At 38.0% G+C, this 13,938-nt stretch overlaps 2 protein-coding genes across 3 annotated transcripts in view; one reads left to right on the top strand and one right to left on the bottom strand.

Annotated features, from left to right (window-relative positions):
• The window catches only part of LOC310632473 (uncharacterized protein), a 98,589-nt gene extending 92,217 nt beyond the window's left edge, over nt 1-6,372 (top strand). Inside the window, exons 14-15 of the mRNA XM_083349693.1 lie at nt 584-736; nt 3,245-6,372. Coding sequence (XP_083205819.1) covers nt 584-736; nt 3,245-4,845 — 1,754 coding nt within the window. The 3' untranslated portion in view covers nt 4,846-6,372. The remainder of the gene's footprint in view (nt 1-583; nt 737-3,244) is intronic.
• HRAS (HRas proto-oncogene, GTPase) overlaps nt 1-13,938 on the bottom strand; it is a 136,259-nt gene that overhangs the window by 51,431 nt on the left and 70,890 nt on the right. The window lies entirely within an intron of this gene.

The following is a 13,938-nucleotide window of genomic DNA, read 5'->3' as shown; positions in this document are numbered from 1 at the left end:
TATATATATATATATATATATATATATATATATATATATATATATATAATCCCAGATTTCTATTTTGTAAAACATCACAGATCACTGCATATAGAATATTCCTGAGAGATGAAATCTAAATCAAGATAAGTTTAACTCACATTTTCAAATGCAAAATAGTGTTCTTTAAATCATGAAAACATGCTTGGCCAAATTGCCTTGCAAGTATAGTAGTTGAACTTCAGCTGCAGATTGCATCAAGTTGCAGAATGTAGCTTTACTCCCCCTAGTGGTAGAACAACAGAATCATCCTGTATATAACTGCAAATGCTGGGAATGGCTTAATTCATGTAAAAGGATTTAATTGATATAAACTCCACAATCTTGAAGTTACATTTCTGTAAATTCTTGCTAGGATGGATGTGGAGACATCAGTTTGATCACAAATGCAGAAAATGAGTGTATAAACAGATAAACATAAATTTACCATGCTTTATTTAAATAACATCTTTCATCCGCTGCTCTGGATATGTCAATTCAGTACAAATTGTATCAGGATAATGGCAGCATCTTTATTCAGCTGATGTTTCTGTTTCCTGCCTAGAACGCTTGTTGAAAATGACCCTTGAAGATCTGCGGGAATTTCTGCAAGAAAAAATTGCTGCTTCTCTGCAGTTTGAAGATGATGCTGTAATTGAGCATTTACAAGCATCCATGGCAGAACTGCGCAAAATGAAATTGGATCTTCCACCTCCAGGTAATCAAAGTTGAACAATTATGCAATATTTTTTTAAAAAAGGATTGTTATGAATAGAAAGTTTAATTCCTGTTAAGATAAATAGAGAGCAGCTCAATCTGCTTGAATGCCATGTCTGAGCAGCTTTCACAAAATTAATTTAGCTGAGTGAGGAACTATGATCAGAAGTACAGCATTCTTTCCTATTTTTAATTAGAATTTTTCAGTATAATAAAAGGGAACAAAATTAAAAGAGTAAGGAAAAATAAGTATATAGAAAAGAATATGAAAAAATGAAAAAAAACCCAGAATTATAACTTCTACCCTTTTTTCTATTGAAGTATTGCCATCTTATTCTTTCCTCTTTTTCTTTCACTGTTTTTAATTCCTAAATACATAAATCATTAATTCAGTCTTTTCTTCCTTCAACAAAAAGTCCAATTAAGGACTGAAACGTCTGTATTGTTTTTTCCTTGACTAAACTGGTCAGCTTTGTCATTCCACAAATTCCATCAATTTTCACAATCCTATCTTCTGCAGATATTCCATTATTTTTCCATCTTTGTATCAACAATAATCTTGTCACATATACAATATGTTTCCCATATTTCTTTTCTAGTTCTTTGTCCTTAAAACCCAATGAAAATAATTCTAGTTTCATCATAATATTAATCCACAATATAATAATAATAATAATAATAATAATAATAATAATAATAATAATAATAATAATAATAATAATATAAAGTTGGAAGGGACCTTGGAGGTCATCTAGTCCAACCCCCTGCTCAGGCAGGAAACCTTATACCATTTCAGACAAATGGCTGTCCAGTCTCTTCTTAAAAACTTCCAATTTTGGCGCATTCACAGCTTCTGGAGGCTTGTTCCACTGGTTAATTGTTCTAACTGTCAGGAAGTTTCTCCTTAGTTCTAGGTTGCTTCTCTCTTTGGTTAGTTTCCATCCGTTGCTTCTTGTCCTGCCTTCAGGCCCTTTGGAGAATAGCTTGAGTCCCTCTTCTTTGTGGCAGCCCCTGAGATATTGGAACACTGCTATCATGTCACCCCTCGTCCTTCCTTCATTAAACTAGATATACCCAATTCCAGCAGCCGTTCCTTATAAGTTTTGGCAGCTGCAGCACCCTGCTGGCTCATATTTAAGTGATTGTCCACTAGGACTACGAGATCCCTCTCACAGTTACTACTATTGAGCAAGGTACCCCTTATACTATACCTGTACATTTGGGTTTTTTTGCCTAAATGTAGAACCTTACTTTTTTATCTTTTGCATCATTGTATGAATTTGCACTCAAAAAGTCTTTGCTAAATACAGCATCTTTTCAAAAGCTACATTTTCACAATTACCTGTTGGAGGAAAAAAGGAGAGCTGAATTTCTTACAGGTGGGATCATACTCGGGGGTAAAAGATCTGTGTTTCATTTTGAAGATGCCTGGATCAGAGTAGATGGAGACTTTAGTCTAAATTCTTGTGCTTCTTCTGCCAGCTAGGATGTAGATTATACTAAGCTATGTGGCCGTAACAATGAGTAGTTTCTTTTCCATTACAATTAAAACTGTCCAGGCCTAACACCATAAAACAGCAGTAATCAATAAAGAGAACATTAAAAGTGCTGAAGACAATTGCAGTGGAAGTCTACCAATCAGAAATGGATAGGAGTGTGGAACACTGAAGGGACATTAGCACGTATGTTTTCTTGGAAAAGTTTCCTTGTTGAAATGACCAATTGATTGACTGACCATCACACACTGTCTTGTAATTTATATATGCAGCTGCAGCTAGTCCATGTGCAGGAAGAAACTATTCCAATTCCTCTCTTGAATTGACATTTTTATTTCCTTCTTAATTTTCGTACCCTCGTTCAATTTTTTTTATATCCAGTGATAAATACTTGTTCATATGGTTCTCCATAATCATGTCAGATAAATTTTTCTGTAATAGCATCTTCTTCTTTCTTCTGGGAACAGGGTATTCATAACAAAACATAGTTGACAGTATTCATTCAAAGTCTTATTGTCATTCCAAAACAATATCTCTGAATGACATTATAAGTTGCTTACATTGTTATTTCTCAAAAATTTAAAATATTTTGTCTTTCCCACAAAAATGCATTTATTTTTTAAAATTAATTTCAGAGTCTTAATGTTCAAAATCAACTACTACAAATGAGATTTAAAAAAATCTAAAAAACTTGAATTCTCTCCAAAGAGGGTTGAAGGAGCCAATCTACTTGTCCGCTTCTTGTTCTTAGTCACAGTCATCAGCTCTGCCATTTCTTCTCCAGAGGTCCTATATATGATATCTTTTTAAGTGTTCCAACAAAATGTGAGACAATTCTCATATTCCTCTTCCTAATCCCAGTGGTTGTTGTCCCTAGAAAGTTGCTGTCGATGCCTAATTTGCTTTTCATTACCTAAACAAAATACAATCCATGTAACTATCTTTCATGTTTGTCCTTGGATTTAGACTAATAGTCTAATGCATGTCTGTACCTTTGTACCTTTTTGTTCTAGCAAAATCCGAAGAATTCCCCAAAACACCTCTGGGGATGGAACTTTCTATAAATATACTCTCAGTGAAATCCAGCATTGCCAACAATGGTCAGAAAACAGCCGTCAGTGACTTCAAGAATGATAAAGACGTCATAATACAATCTTCTCCAGGTAAAAATCCTCATTGCCTAAATGAAGGAATTGATCATTCATATACGGCAATACATGAAAGAGCTTCTCCAGAGCACAATGGAACAGCCTTGCAGAACAAACTGGCTGATACGCATAACAATCCTTTCCAAAAACTTCGACCAGATGAAAATTTTGAGGCTGAGGAGTACCAGACAGAAGAAAGTGCTGATAAGATATCTTCCGTGGAGAATCCTGTAATGCTAGATAACATTCAGGCAGTGGGGGGAAATCAACACGTGGCTTCAGACAGTGGGAAGGATAATTCATTAAAAAGCAGTGACACTGATAATTGCAGCTTACAGGAAAACAAACACATTCCTTTATCTGATAGGGACCATATTATTCCCCCTGTGCTACAAGCTCAGACAACAAACAATTCTGCCTGGGAGTCCCACTTGCACGGTCAACCCTTGGAAGCAGACCTTTCTATCAGCCCCGATAGTACAACTTCATTAACAAGATCGGAGTCACTGCATCACTTAGACTCAGCACCCTCTGTGCACAGTGCAGCTGCTCTTGAGCATGAGAGCACAACTTGCTGCTCTGAGGATTTAGTATCTGAAGATGCTGCTTTGCTTAGCGATGATTTACAGCATCCCCCATGTACAGAGGCATCTCCTACAGCAGACGACGGCCCCTTTGTACCACACGACTTGCCAGCAGTAGTGCCGTGCGGAGTTAGAACATTTGCTGCTCTCTCTCCTCCTTTCCAGGATGGCCAGCGTCGGCCTTCTAATGTATCTGAGTACGATAACCTGTCTGAAGATGAAGATGAGGAAGAAAAACAGGCTCCCGCTTCTAAGAAATTGGCAGATTCCATACCGCAGACTGAACTCTGCACGCCAGTATTAAAGTCTTCTATACCCAAGTCTGCCTCACTTGGGGAGATAGACAGTCTCCAAAGGCAAACCCAAGAAGTGACAGATTTGGTAGACCTGCCAAAAAATGATGGCCAGCTCACCTCATTCCCCATGCTGCCACATTCCAAGCGATTGTCTGGGGGTCGCAGCGTGCCAGTCCTTTCGGAGCCTGACTGTGATGCCTTCTTGCTACCTGGAGGCCTCCAAGCCCGGCCTATTTCATCTCCTGTGTTGCAGGATCAGCACAGCCCCTTCAGAATTATAAAAACTATCACCCCTCTTCATTTGGCTTACGCCACGGAGCAAGACTGCTTGAGCAAAAAGCAAGTGGCTCTCCCTTTGCCAGAGACCAGCCACTGTCATACAGTGGATGGTGAAGAATACAATCTTGTCACTGGGGAAGCTGAGGTAGCTGTTGACTGTGTTCAGAAGTTGATAAATGTTCCAGGTGGTTCACCTGCATTTCAAAAACCAAAAGTACCGCCCAAGCTTTTCAAAGCACATTCAGAGAACAAGTTCTCTTCAAACTGTTCCCCCATGGGGCAAATGTCTAAATCGGTCACATTCTAGAATTACTGAGAAAGAGGAAATTTGGGTCACATGTTTCCCATAAGAGTTTGGAAAGGAAGGCAGAGCCTAAAGCAAAATTAGGAAGGTGATCACTTCGTTCATCAAAATGTATGCAGGAATTCAGAATGAAGTTCACAGGCCAAGCCAGGCTGGCAGCCAAAGGCTGCAGAGAGCCTCTTGCAAGATTTGGGTTGTTCTCCAAAGTATTTGAATTGTATGTCTCATCTTTTTCCTGACTAGGTAAATGTTTTAACAACTCTAACTTTCTAAAAACATCAGTGTTTCCAAACCCTTATGGCTGAGAAATGAAAAACATAATTCAGAAAAACAGTGAGTCCAAAAGGAATTGGACTTTAGAAAGAGGAAACCAGTCAGTTCCAAATTTGGGCCAGTAATATTTTTTCTTCAGTAGCAATAGTAATGTTTTTGTTTCAATTTAGCACTGTAGCTAATATACAATTATATATGAGGCTGTGCATACTATGTGCCAGGGAAGTTAATTTTCATAGCATCTATGCATATCAAGCACACATCATATGTGTGTCCTTTCACTGAAATCAGACAATTTGACATATGCCTTTTTAAAACTTTGGTTCCTCTCATCCCACCATCCCTCCTTGTTTACAACGATGAGATTTATTAGAGATCTCAACAGTACTTTCTTCAGTTGAACTCTTCAATATGTTACAGACCCATGGATAGCTTCAAAGAGAAATCAAGATAGTGAAGTAGGTAGTTTGCAATATGCTATCACATGTTCCTCAACTTTTGCTCAACCCTCAACTTGTTTATGAGCATAGATCATCTAAGGATCTATAACAGGAAGTATTAGTTTGGAATGCAAGAAGTGTTCTAATTGCACTACAATGCAGCTTTCACATCCTAAGAAAGTTGGGACATCTTACTTGCCCTCGTGCCATTGCCATCCCATTGGAAATACTCTTTTACCTTAGATGAGTATTGTGTTGATTAATAAACAGTTCTTGCACTGGTTTTAGGAGAAAAATAGAGAAAATATTGGTAGCTAAGACAATTCCTCAAAGTAGAGTCTTTGATCAAGTTTATATCTTCTCTAGCTGCTACACAATTGTAAAAATAATCCATCTCGGTTTCTCCAGGATGCAGTTCCCAAGGGTAAAGATTCAGCGCTTTTATTTGATTTATAATCCATCTGAGATATTCCTCAGAGCATGCAAAACTCATGGCTGCATTAGTAGCAGTTAAATTTAACAGAAGCAGAAGATGGGATCCTCTTTGATTGATGAGAAATATTTTGTAGTCTGGGTTTTCAGTTTTTCTGCAATTATGATTCCTATTGTTTTTAATAAGGTGTGATAACACATTCAGACTATTGTAATTCTGCAGTGCATGCTTTTTTTACATCAATTACATTTTGCAGCATCAGATGCACATTAAATACCTCCATGCCTTAAGCCTGTGACACACATTTCCCACTGCAAGAATAACTAATGGACAAGTCAAGGAATTCTGTCAGGCAAGGTGTAGTGTTACTTTGAAGATGCCAAGAAAGGGATTCTAATGCATATTGTAAAATGGGGTGGCAATTCCGTGCCCATCCATATTCTGGGCTCCAATTTGCATGTCCTTAGGTTGAAGACGGTGGGAAATGTACTTCAAGAACATGTGAAGCAGCGGTCTTCAAACTTGGCCCTTTTATGACTTCTGGACTTCAACTCCCAGAATTCCTCACACTGGCTGAAGAATTCAGGGAGTTGAAGTCCACAAATCATAAAAGGGCCAGGTTTGAAGATCCCTGATGTAAAGAGTTCAGTGTTATCTATTATTGTAAACTTGTAGTTGGAAAGGGGAAGGAGCAGATGTTGCTCCATCTGAGCTTCGACAGTTGAATATTTTTAATTTATGCCTATATTTTATCTTGTGTTCTGCTCTATACCTACTCAGGCAGCACCAGACTAGAAAATGTTCTTTGCTGGAGTTATTTTTTTCTTTTTGGCTTTTTGGTTGCTGCTTTTTTTTTAAGCTTAGCTGATGTCCAAGTTAAGGAAATGTTGGTTTAGATTTTCCAATGTGTTCAAATGTTAAACTCGTAACGAATTTCTGGAACAAGATGGGGTTTAGATTTGTTGAAAGGGCAAGTGGCATTCCTCTAGGTCGAAGACATACAGGTGTTTTTTTTTTCAGGCAGCAAAGCCTATTTGCTTGGGCGTTTTCCCTTCTTTGTGTGTGTGTGTGTGTGTGTGTGTGTGTGTTGCAGAAAGGCAGCCGGTGCACCTCAGTGCTTCATAACTGGTAATCGAAATTCGCTCCTTCACCCTTTGCTTGCCAGCTACCTTGTGATCTCTCACTCTTGTCCATAAGCAAATTTTATACCAGCGAAGCATTTTGGATCTTTTCACTTGCTCCAAAATGGAACCTGATTACCTTTTTCAGCCCCAGACTGCTGGAGACTCACTTTTAAGGGCTTTCTTATGGCCCTTCAGTGGCTGTGGTCTTCTGATTTTCTTCCAGAGACATAGGAGAAGGACGTTGGTGCTACTCCCCAGTGTATTTGAGCAAGACTTGCAGAATTGTGAGGCCAGGTGCAGAGCTTGAGTTTTCAGTAGAGAGGCACCTGGTAGGAAATTGTGTTTAAAAAACAAAACTGCCCATCACCATTGATATCACAGGCCTTATTCAACAGAGTTGCAATGTTAACACACTCCCCATTCTGCAAAACTGCCTTAGTGCTGATTCATTTTCCCAATTACAAAAAGGAGTAGTTAATGGTCAGAAAAATAAGCTCTTCTCCAAATGCTACTTCATAGAAAATATTGATGTCCTTCAGAACAAAAACAAAAGCTACCCCATATTGCTGTCTGAATGTCTGTCTCTCTTTTTATGGGGGGGGAAAGGGACCAAAAACTTGAAACTCTACAACAAAGCACCCTACTAAAATGTTGAACTGTAGCTGAAAGAGATCCAGAAGCTCCTATTCTTTGAAAGAATGGACTATGACAGGAAGACAAATAATTTACTTACGTACCTTGAAAAGCTATAGCATTTTTTGATTGAGTAGTCTATCTTTGAAGCGAATCCAGATGCCAAAACAACTTACCCACAAAATTTAATTTTATCGGCATGCCTTTTAGGTGGAGTCCAAGAAAGAAACATCCTTATTCTCAAGGCATAATGTATTCTCTTTAATATTGGGGAAGACAATACTTTGAATCTAGAGAACAACACACATACACACAAACCTATTGGGTTAATCTTATGTAATGGTATTAATCTTGTGTAAAGTTACAGAAGAAAATTTGTTTCCTAAATGAAAGTAGTTACTGCCTAAAGGATGAGACAGGTTACTCATCTATGTGCATATTATTTAAAATTGTACCCATCTTATTTATGTTAGCAATTCAAATATAGCTTTACGTGTAGGCATGTATCACACACTGCATACTGTATTATGAAAAGATATTCATATGATTACAGTTGAGCAGATGTTTAAAACCTGAATAAACTATAGTTTTAGATGTGCTTTAAGATGTAGCATTTTCTAGTAGTGCAGCCACCAAAGTAAAATCGGAAGCTAGCGTTTAAGGCTTCCCAGTTTAACTTCCGGGCCAAAAAGATTTCCTTTCTATGAATGAAATGAAAATCTAAGTTATTTTGGAAATCAAGAGTAATGCCTAGTTATTCTCCTAATCCTTTGAATGCCCAATCCATCTATTCATCTTTCACCTCCTACTCTTCCTCCTACTCTTTTCTCCATTTGTTCCAAAGATAATGTGAAAGCAGCCTTTGCAAAAGGAAAGAAGCATTAAATGGACCTAATGCTATTTCCATGCCACTCTAAAGCAACAAGTATGTCCTACGAGAACAATATTGGAACTGTGTCCAAAGCTGGGGTGATGTTCCAGTTTGCAAGTGATATGAAGGGAGCAGTCAAACTTTGCAGTTGTCCAACCATCTTTTAACTTGTGGGTTATAGGATAAAGCAAATCTTAAAATAGTTTCACCACAACACAAGTCAAATATCCCAGGGAAATGTTCAGTAATCCTCAAGCGTGCTCTTGTGCTAGGGAATTCAGCTGGAGTGCCTACGAATGAGGATTACATGTACTGTGATTAGGATGTTAAGAAGAACCAACCCATGCACTCCAGTGAGATCATGAGGTTTAATCATACAAGCCCTATTTTGGGAGATTTGATTGCTAGAGGCTAGTTGGGATAGAAAAGGTATTCTGCCAGCATTAAGAGGCATCATCACTTTGAGGAGGTGTAGCAAGCTGTTAGTGCAAAGCAGCTGAGCTCCTGCACGGAAGCAAACATTTGATCAGCCCTTGAACCAAGCGTGTCTAAATGTTCCTCAGTAGGAGAAACAGTATTCCTTCAGAAACTCAGGAAAACAACTTCCGCCCCTGATTCCCTAAAGCAGTGTGTGTGATTTAATATGTATTTCATTTTGAAGTCTAATGTTATCTCGGTGGAGCAGCTCCAATTCTTGGATCAGAATAGTGCAGGCCCGAGGCAGGGATTCAGCTCTGGATTCTGGACACTTTCCCACTGCTGAGATTTGGAATGCCCCAGTAGATAGCCCCATTTGTGCACTTTGATAGCTCTGCTGCCACTGTCACCCTAAAATGTCCCATGTTAACAACTACTCTTGACACCAGAGAGAGTTCCCTTGGTAATTCTGTGTGATGTAGTCTTGCCGTCATTTTCTTTTGTGTCTGCTTGGGAGAAGGTAAAAGCAGAATAATTCATTTTTTTTAAAAAACAAGTCCAAAAGAATTGTACAGGATATTGAAAAGTGGGTGTTTTACATGGTTGTAATTGTCAGACTTTAGAACAAATTGCTGCATGTGGATTCTTTACTTGCTCTGTGGGAATTTTTAGCAAATTGCCAGTCCTCTGATACGCTCAGTTTTGGGGCAAAGTTTTGGGGCAAATGCCATCATTGGAGGGATGGCGGTCCAAGTGTGATCCATTCCTGCTCATCTTGTGGATTTAGATTAACAAGAGTTTGGGTTGTGACAATATTTAGCCATGTGACAATCCACTATAACCGCACTGCAGACAAGCTGAGGCTGCAAGGAAAGATTGCAATGGAAATTGTTGGATCGTTGTTTGCAGCTATATTTGTATTCAAACATTTTCTTGGAAATCATAAAATGAAACACGCTTGTCAGCACAATGTTCATGTTTTCAGGCTTATTCTGTAGAAAGATAATAGTTTGTGACACTTTCTGCAAAGGCCAGAGTTGTATCATTCACGTGACAATAGCAAAATTCCTAGTCTCATTTAATGGCAGCAAGGTCTTTGCTTTCTCCCTCACCAGATGGGGAACCGTGAATGATAATGCTGATTTCAACTGGAAACTCGGGTTTCACTACTGAGTTTAGCCTGAGCTCAGTTGGCCACAGCAGCAGGAAAGCCACCTTACAAATATATGGCATAAATGAAGAATTCCACCGTTAAATTCACAGCTGTGTGAGAAAGAATTGAAACCTGATCAGGATACTTTGTGGAATTTTTTTTAGATAATTGTTGGTGGACAATAATGGTTGTTCATTTCCATAGACAAGTTCCCCAGCTTGAAAATAAACATTTGAGACCCCTGTAACAATACATCTGCTGTGTAAAAGTTAATCTGAAATCCCTTCCATGCAATACGTTTTACAATTGTGTGCAAAGATTTAGGTACCTGGGATCATTAGCGAATCCAATCTCTAAATGTTGCAATGGTAAACCTACCTTTCTGACAACTTGAAGGCCTATTACCCGTATGATTCAAGATCAAGGCACCAGTGGGTCTGGCAGGTGCACAAGTTTGATCCCCGTTCAACTCCTTTGCCAGAAATAACATGTTTCCCAGCATTTCCTGTAGACAGCTAAAAGCCCTTCTCGTCTTAATTTTTTTCTTCACTCTTATAGCTCAGAAATATGTTTAGGTTTCCCTCCGTTGACTGCATGCTTGAAATCTGCCCACAGGTTTTCAATAAAATTCAAGTCTGGGGGGCTGTTGAAAGCCATTGTAATATTTTTTCCTCTGTTTCCTGCCAGTATTTTATGGTCTGCTGGAATTGTGTGTTTCAAACTGTCGTTTGTGGGAACACTCAGCTTCTTTTCAGCTTTTGCATACAACTGCGTACTCAACGGCTTAATGCCGTTTCTTTTCTTGTCAGCAACTTTTTATGGGCACCAACAAAAATGGCAGAGTATGGTCTGTGGACAAGTACCTAGAGTGGCTATAAAGTCTATACCGGGGGTCTTCAAACTTGGCCCTTTTATGACTTGTGGACTTCAAGTCCCAGAATTCCTCAGCCAGCGTGGGGAATTCTGGGAGTTGAAGTTCACAAGTCATAAAAGGGCCAAGTTTGAAGACCCCTGGTCTACACACTCCTGTTAAAACGCCAGGTTTGGTGAATGTAAAAATATCAGACCAAGATAAATTACTTCAGAGGTTTTTTCCACCTTTAATATAACATGTAAGCTGTACAATTCAATTGGAACTGAAATCTTTTAGAAGGAAATTTTTTTTAAAAAAAGGGGTTGCATAAGTGTGTGCACCTCCTCCTTATAAGTAGGGATGTCCCTGTGTTCAGAATTAACCAATCGCATTCACACTGAAATTAAATAGTACTCAGTACACACCTGCCATCAATTAAAATTACTCTGATCAAGTCCATCAAAGGGATCTCATTGTTGGAATATGGAAGATGGAAAAGATGGTTACAAAGAAAAAAATAGCTATGTTTTGCAAAAACCTACGTCAACTATGACAAAAGCATGTGTGAGAAAATGTATTCTATACTCTCTTGACAGCAAGCTTGAACCTTCTAGCCAGAATTCCAAAAAGTGTGTTTGGTGGAAAAAAACAGCACATCACCAAAATTACACCATCCCCACAGTGAAGCATAGTGGTGGCAGTATTGTGCCTTGAGGCTGCTTTTCTTCAACTGGAAATGGGGCTTTAGTCAAGGTAGAGGGAATTGTGAACAATTCCAAGTATCAAGTTGGGGCCAAAACCTTCAGGCCTCTGCTGAAATGCTAAAGATGAATTTCACGCTTCAAAACAACAAATGACCCAAAGCATGCCTCCAAATCAAACGAATGGCTTCACCAGATTTTTGGAATGGCTCAGTCAAAGCCTGGACCTGGATCTGATAGATTTGGAGCACTTTGGCAAGGAAGAATGGGCAAGGATTCCCAAGGCAAGATGTGCCAAGCTGATAGGCTCTTACCCCAAAAGACTTCTGGATGCTGTTAATAAAATCAAAAGGTGTTTCAATGAAGTTATTGGTTTAAGGCTGTGCATCTTTAGGCAACCAAATTAATTTTTTTATTATTTTTCGCTTTAAAATATTTCAATTTTTTCAATTGAATTGTATATGATGTTGTATTAAAAATGGGGGAAAACATCTCGAGTGATTTATCTTGGTCTGATTTTTTTTTTACATCTCAAAACATGGCATTTTAATAAGGATGTGTAGACGTTTTATATCCACTATATTATGCAAATCCACTGTGATCTGCTGTGTAAAATCACACTTATATTGATACAATTAACTTACAGAAGATAAGGGCACGTTTAGCAAAACATATTTTAAAAAACCCGTTTCCTGAAACTACAGAGAACAGAAGTTAAAATGTGTAAATAGGAAAGTACTGTGAGCCTACATAGGGGAGAAAAGCCTTGATAAAACCAATTTCCCAGATACTATTTGCTGCTTCATTCAACTGTAAATATAATTTCAAAATTCACATACTTTGGAAAGATAGATTCATGGTTTTTTTTTTCTTTTGAGTCATTTTATATATTTTCTGCATTTATTTGCCAAACTTTGGTAGTCAAAATGTGGTATCCCTATTTTTTAACATCAATCCGCTCTTTCAGTTTTTGTAAGTTAAAATATTGCAAATAAGCCTGGATAGTGTATAATACAGGTAAATGTATTTAACTCCAGGTGTGCTTTTACGATACCCACGTGCTGCTTTTCCCCCCAAAATACATTTTTTTGTGTGTGTGCAAATGTTCTGTGCTGGTGATAGACTTAGGTTTTTGAGACTGCAATCCTATGTACAATACAACTGATTTACCTTTACAGAAACACAAGGAAACAAGAGATTCCCAAATTTGGATGGTTGTTATGTAACAATGCAATTTGTTTACAAAAGCTATCATTGTGGGGTTGTTGTTGTTTTTTTAAAAAAAAGCCCAGCACCAGTGTTTTCATGAACTAACTAGAGATTGAAAAATGAGGTGGGTGGTGTTGGTGCAGATTGCCAACACATTAAATCATTAAAAAAAACACTAAAAAGGACATAAAATCTGAAGTTTGGTTATCCTAGATACAAAGAATTGTAGTATAAAACATACATTACCATAGTAGCCTATTAGAGCTATTTTTTGTCCCAAGGAATAGGTACCACGGCCCTGCAGGTGCTGCACTGTAAAATCGGCTATATTAGTTAATGAGAACTCAATAGTGGTTTTAACTGCTTTGCCCTTTGTACCATTTAAAAAATGTTTTATCGTATTAAATAATAACCAAAGTTCTTCAGTTACAAGGGCATAGCAGTGGCGGAAATAAATGAACTAACAGCATTCCAATATCTCAAGATAGAATTTCCCTGCCTGCTGAAATTTAATAGCATAAGACCTTTGAGGCTGTTAAATCTATGCCTTAATTAAACATTAAAAAAATACTGTGGTCTTAAAATACACAGGGGAAGCTCCAAAGCCTACTTTAGTTTTGAACTAAGCTTTTTTTTTCGTGTTACTTACTATCTGCCCAAATGTACAGCCAATAAACCAGGAATGAGCCATAGCGCAGGCACCAATAATGATAGTTCTGAGAAAAGATATGTGCTGAAAAATCCCTTTTGAGGTTGCATTGTAGCAGATAATTAGGCATTGTTAACAGGCAATTGTTTTAAGAGCCACAACATATTGGACTTAATAAACCTAATTAATAATCTGGTTTATTAATTAGATTTCAATGCCTTAATTCAGACATTCCTTTTTTCATGTAAACAGATGCTTAAATTTTGTTAGCCATTACAAGCAACAATGGAACCCAAGCTCCAAGAGTAGAATTTGTGAAGTGACTGCCTTTCTACTTTAG

Source organism: Vipera ursinii, assembly GCF_947247035.1.
Source record: "Vipera ursinii genome assembly, chromosome: 1".
Taxonomy (NCBI): Eukaryota; Metazoa; Chordata; class Lepidosauria; order Squamata; family Viperidae; genus Vipera; species Vipera ursinii.
The sequence above is the reverse complement of the archived record's forward strand: the minus strand, read 5'-3'. Positions and strand labels throughout refer to the sequence as shown.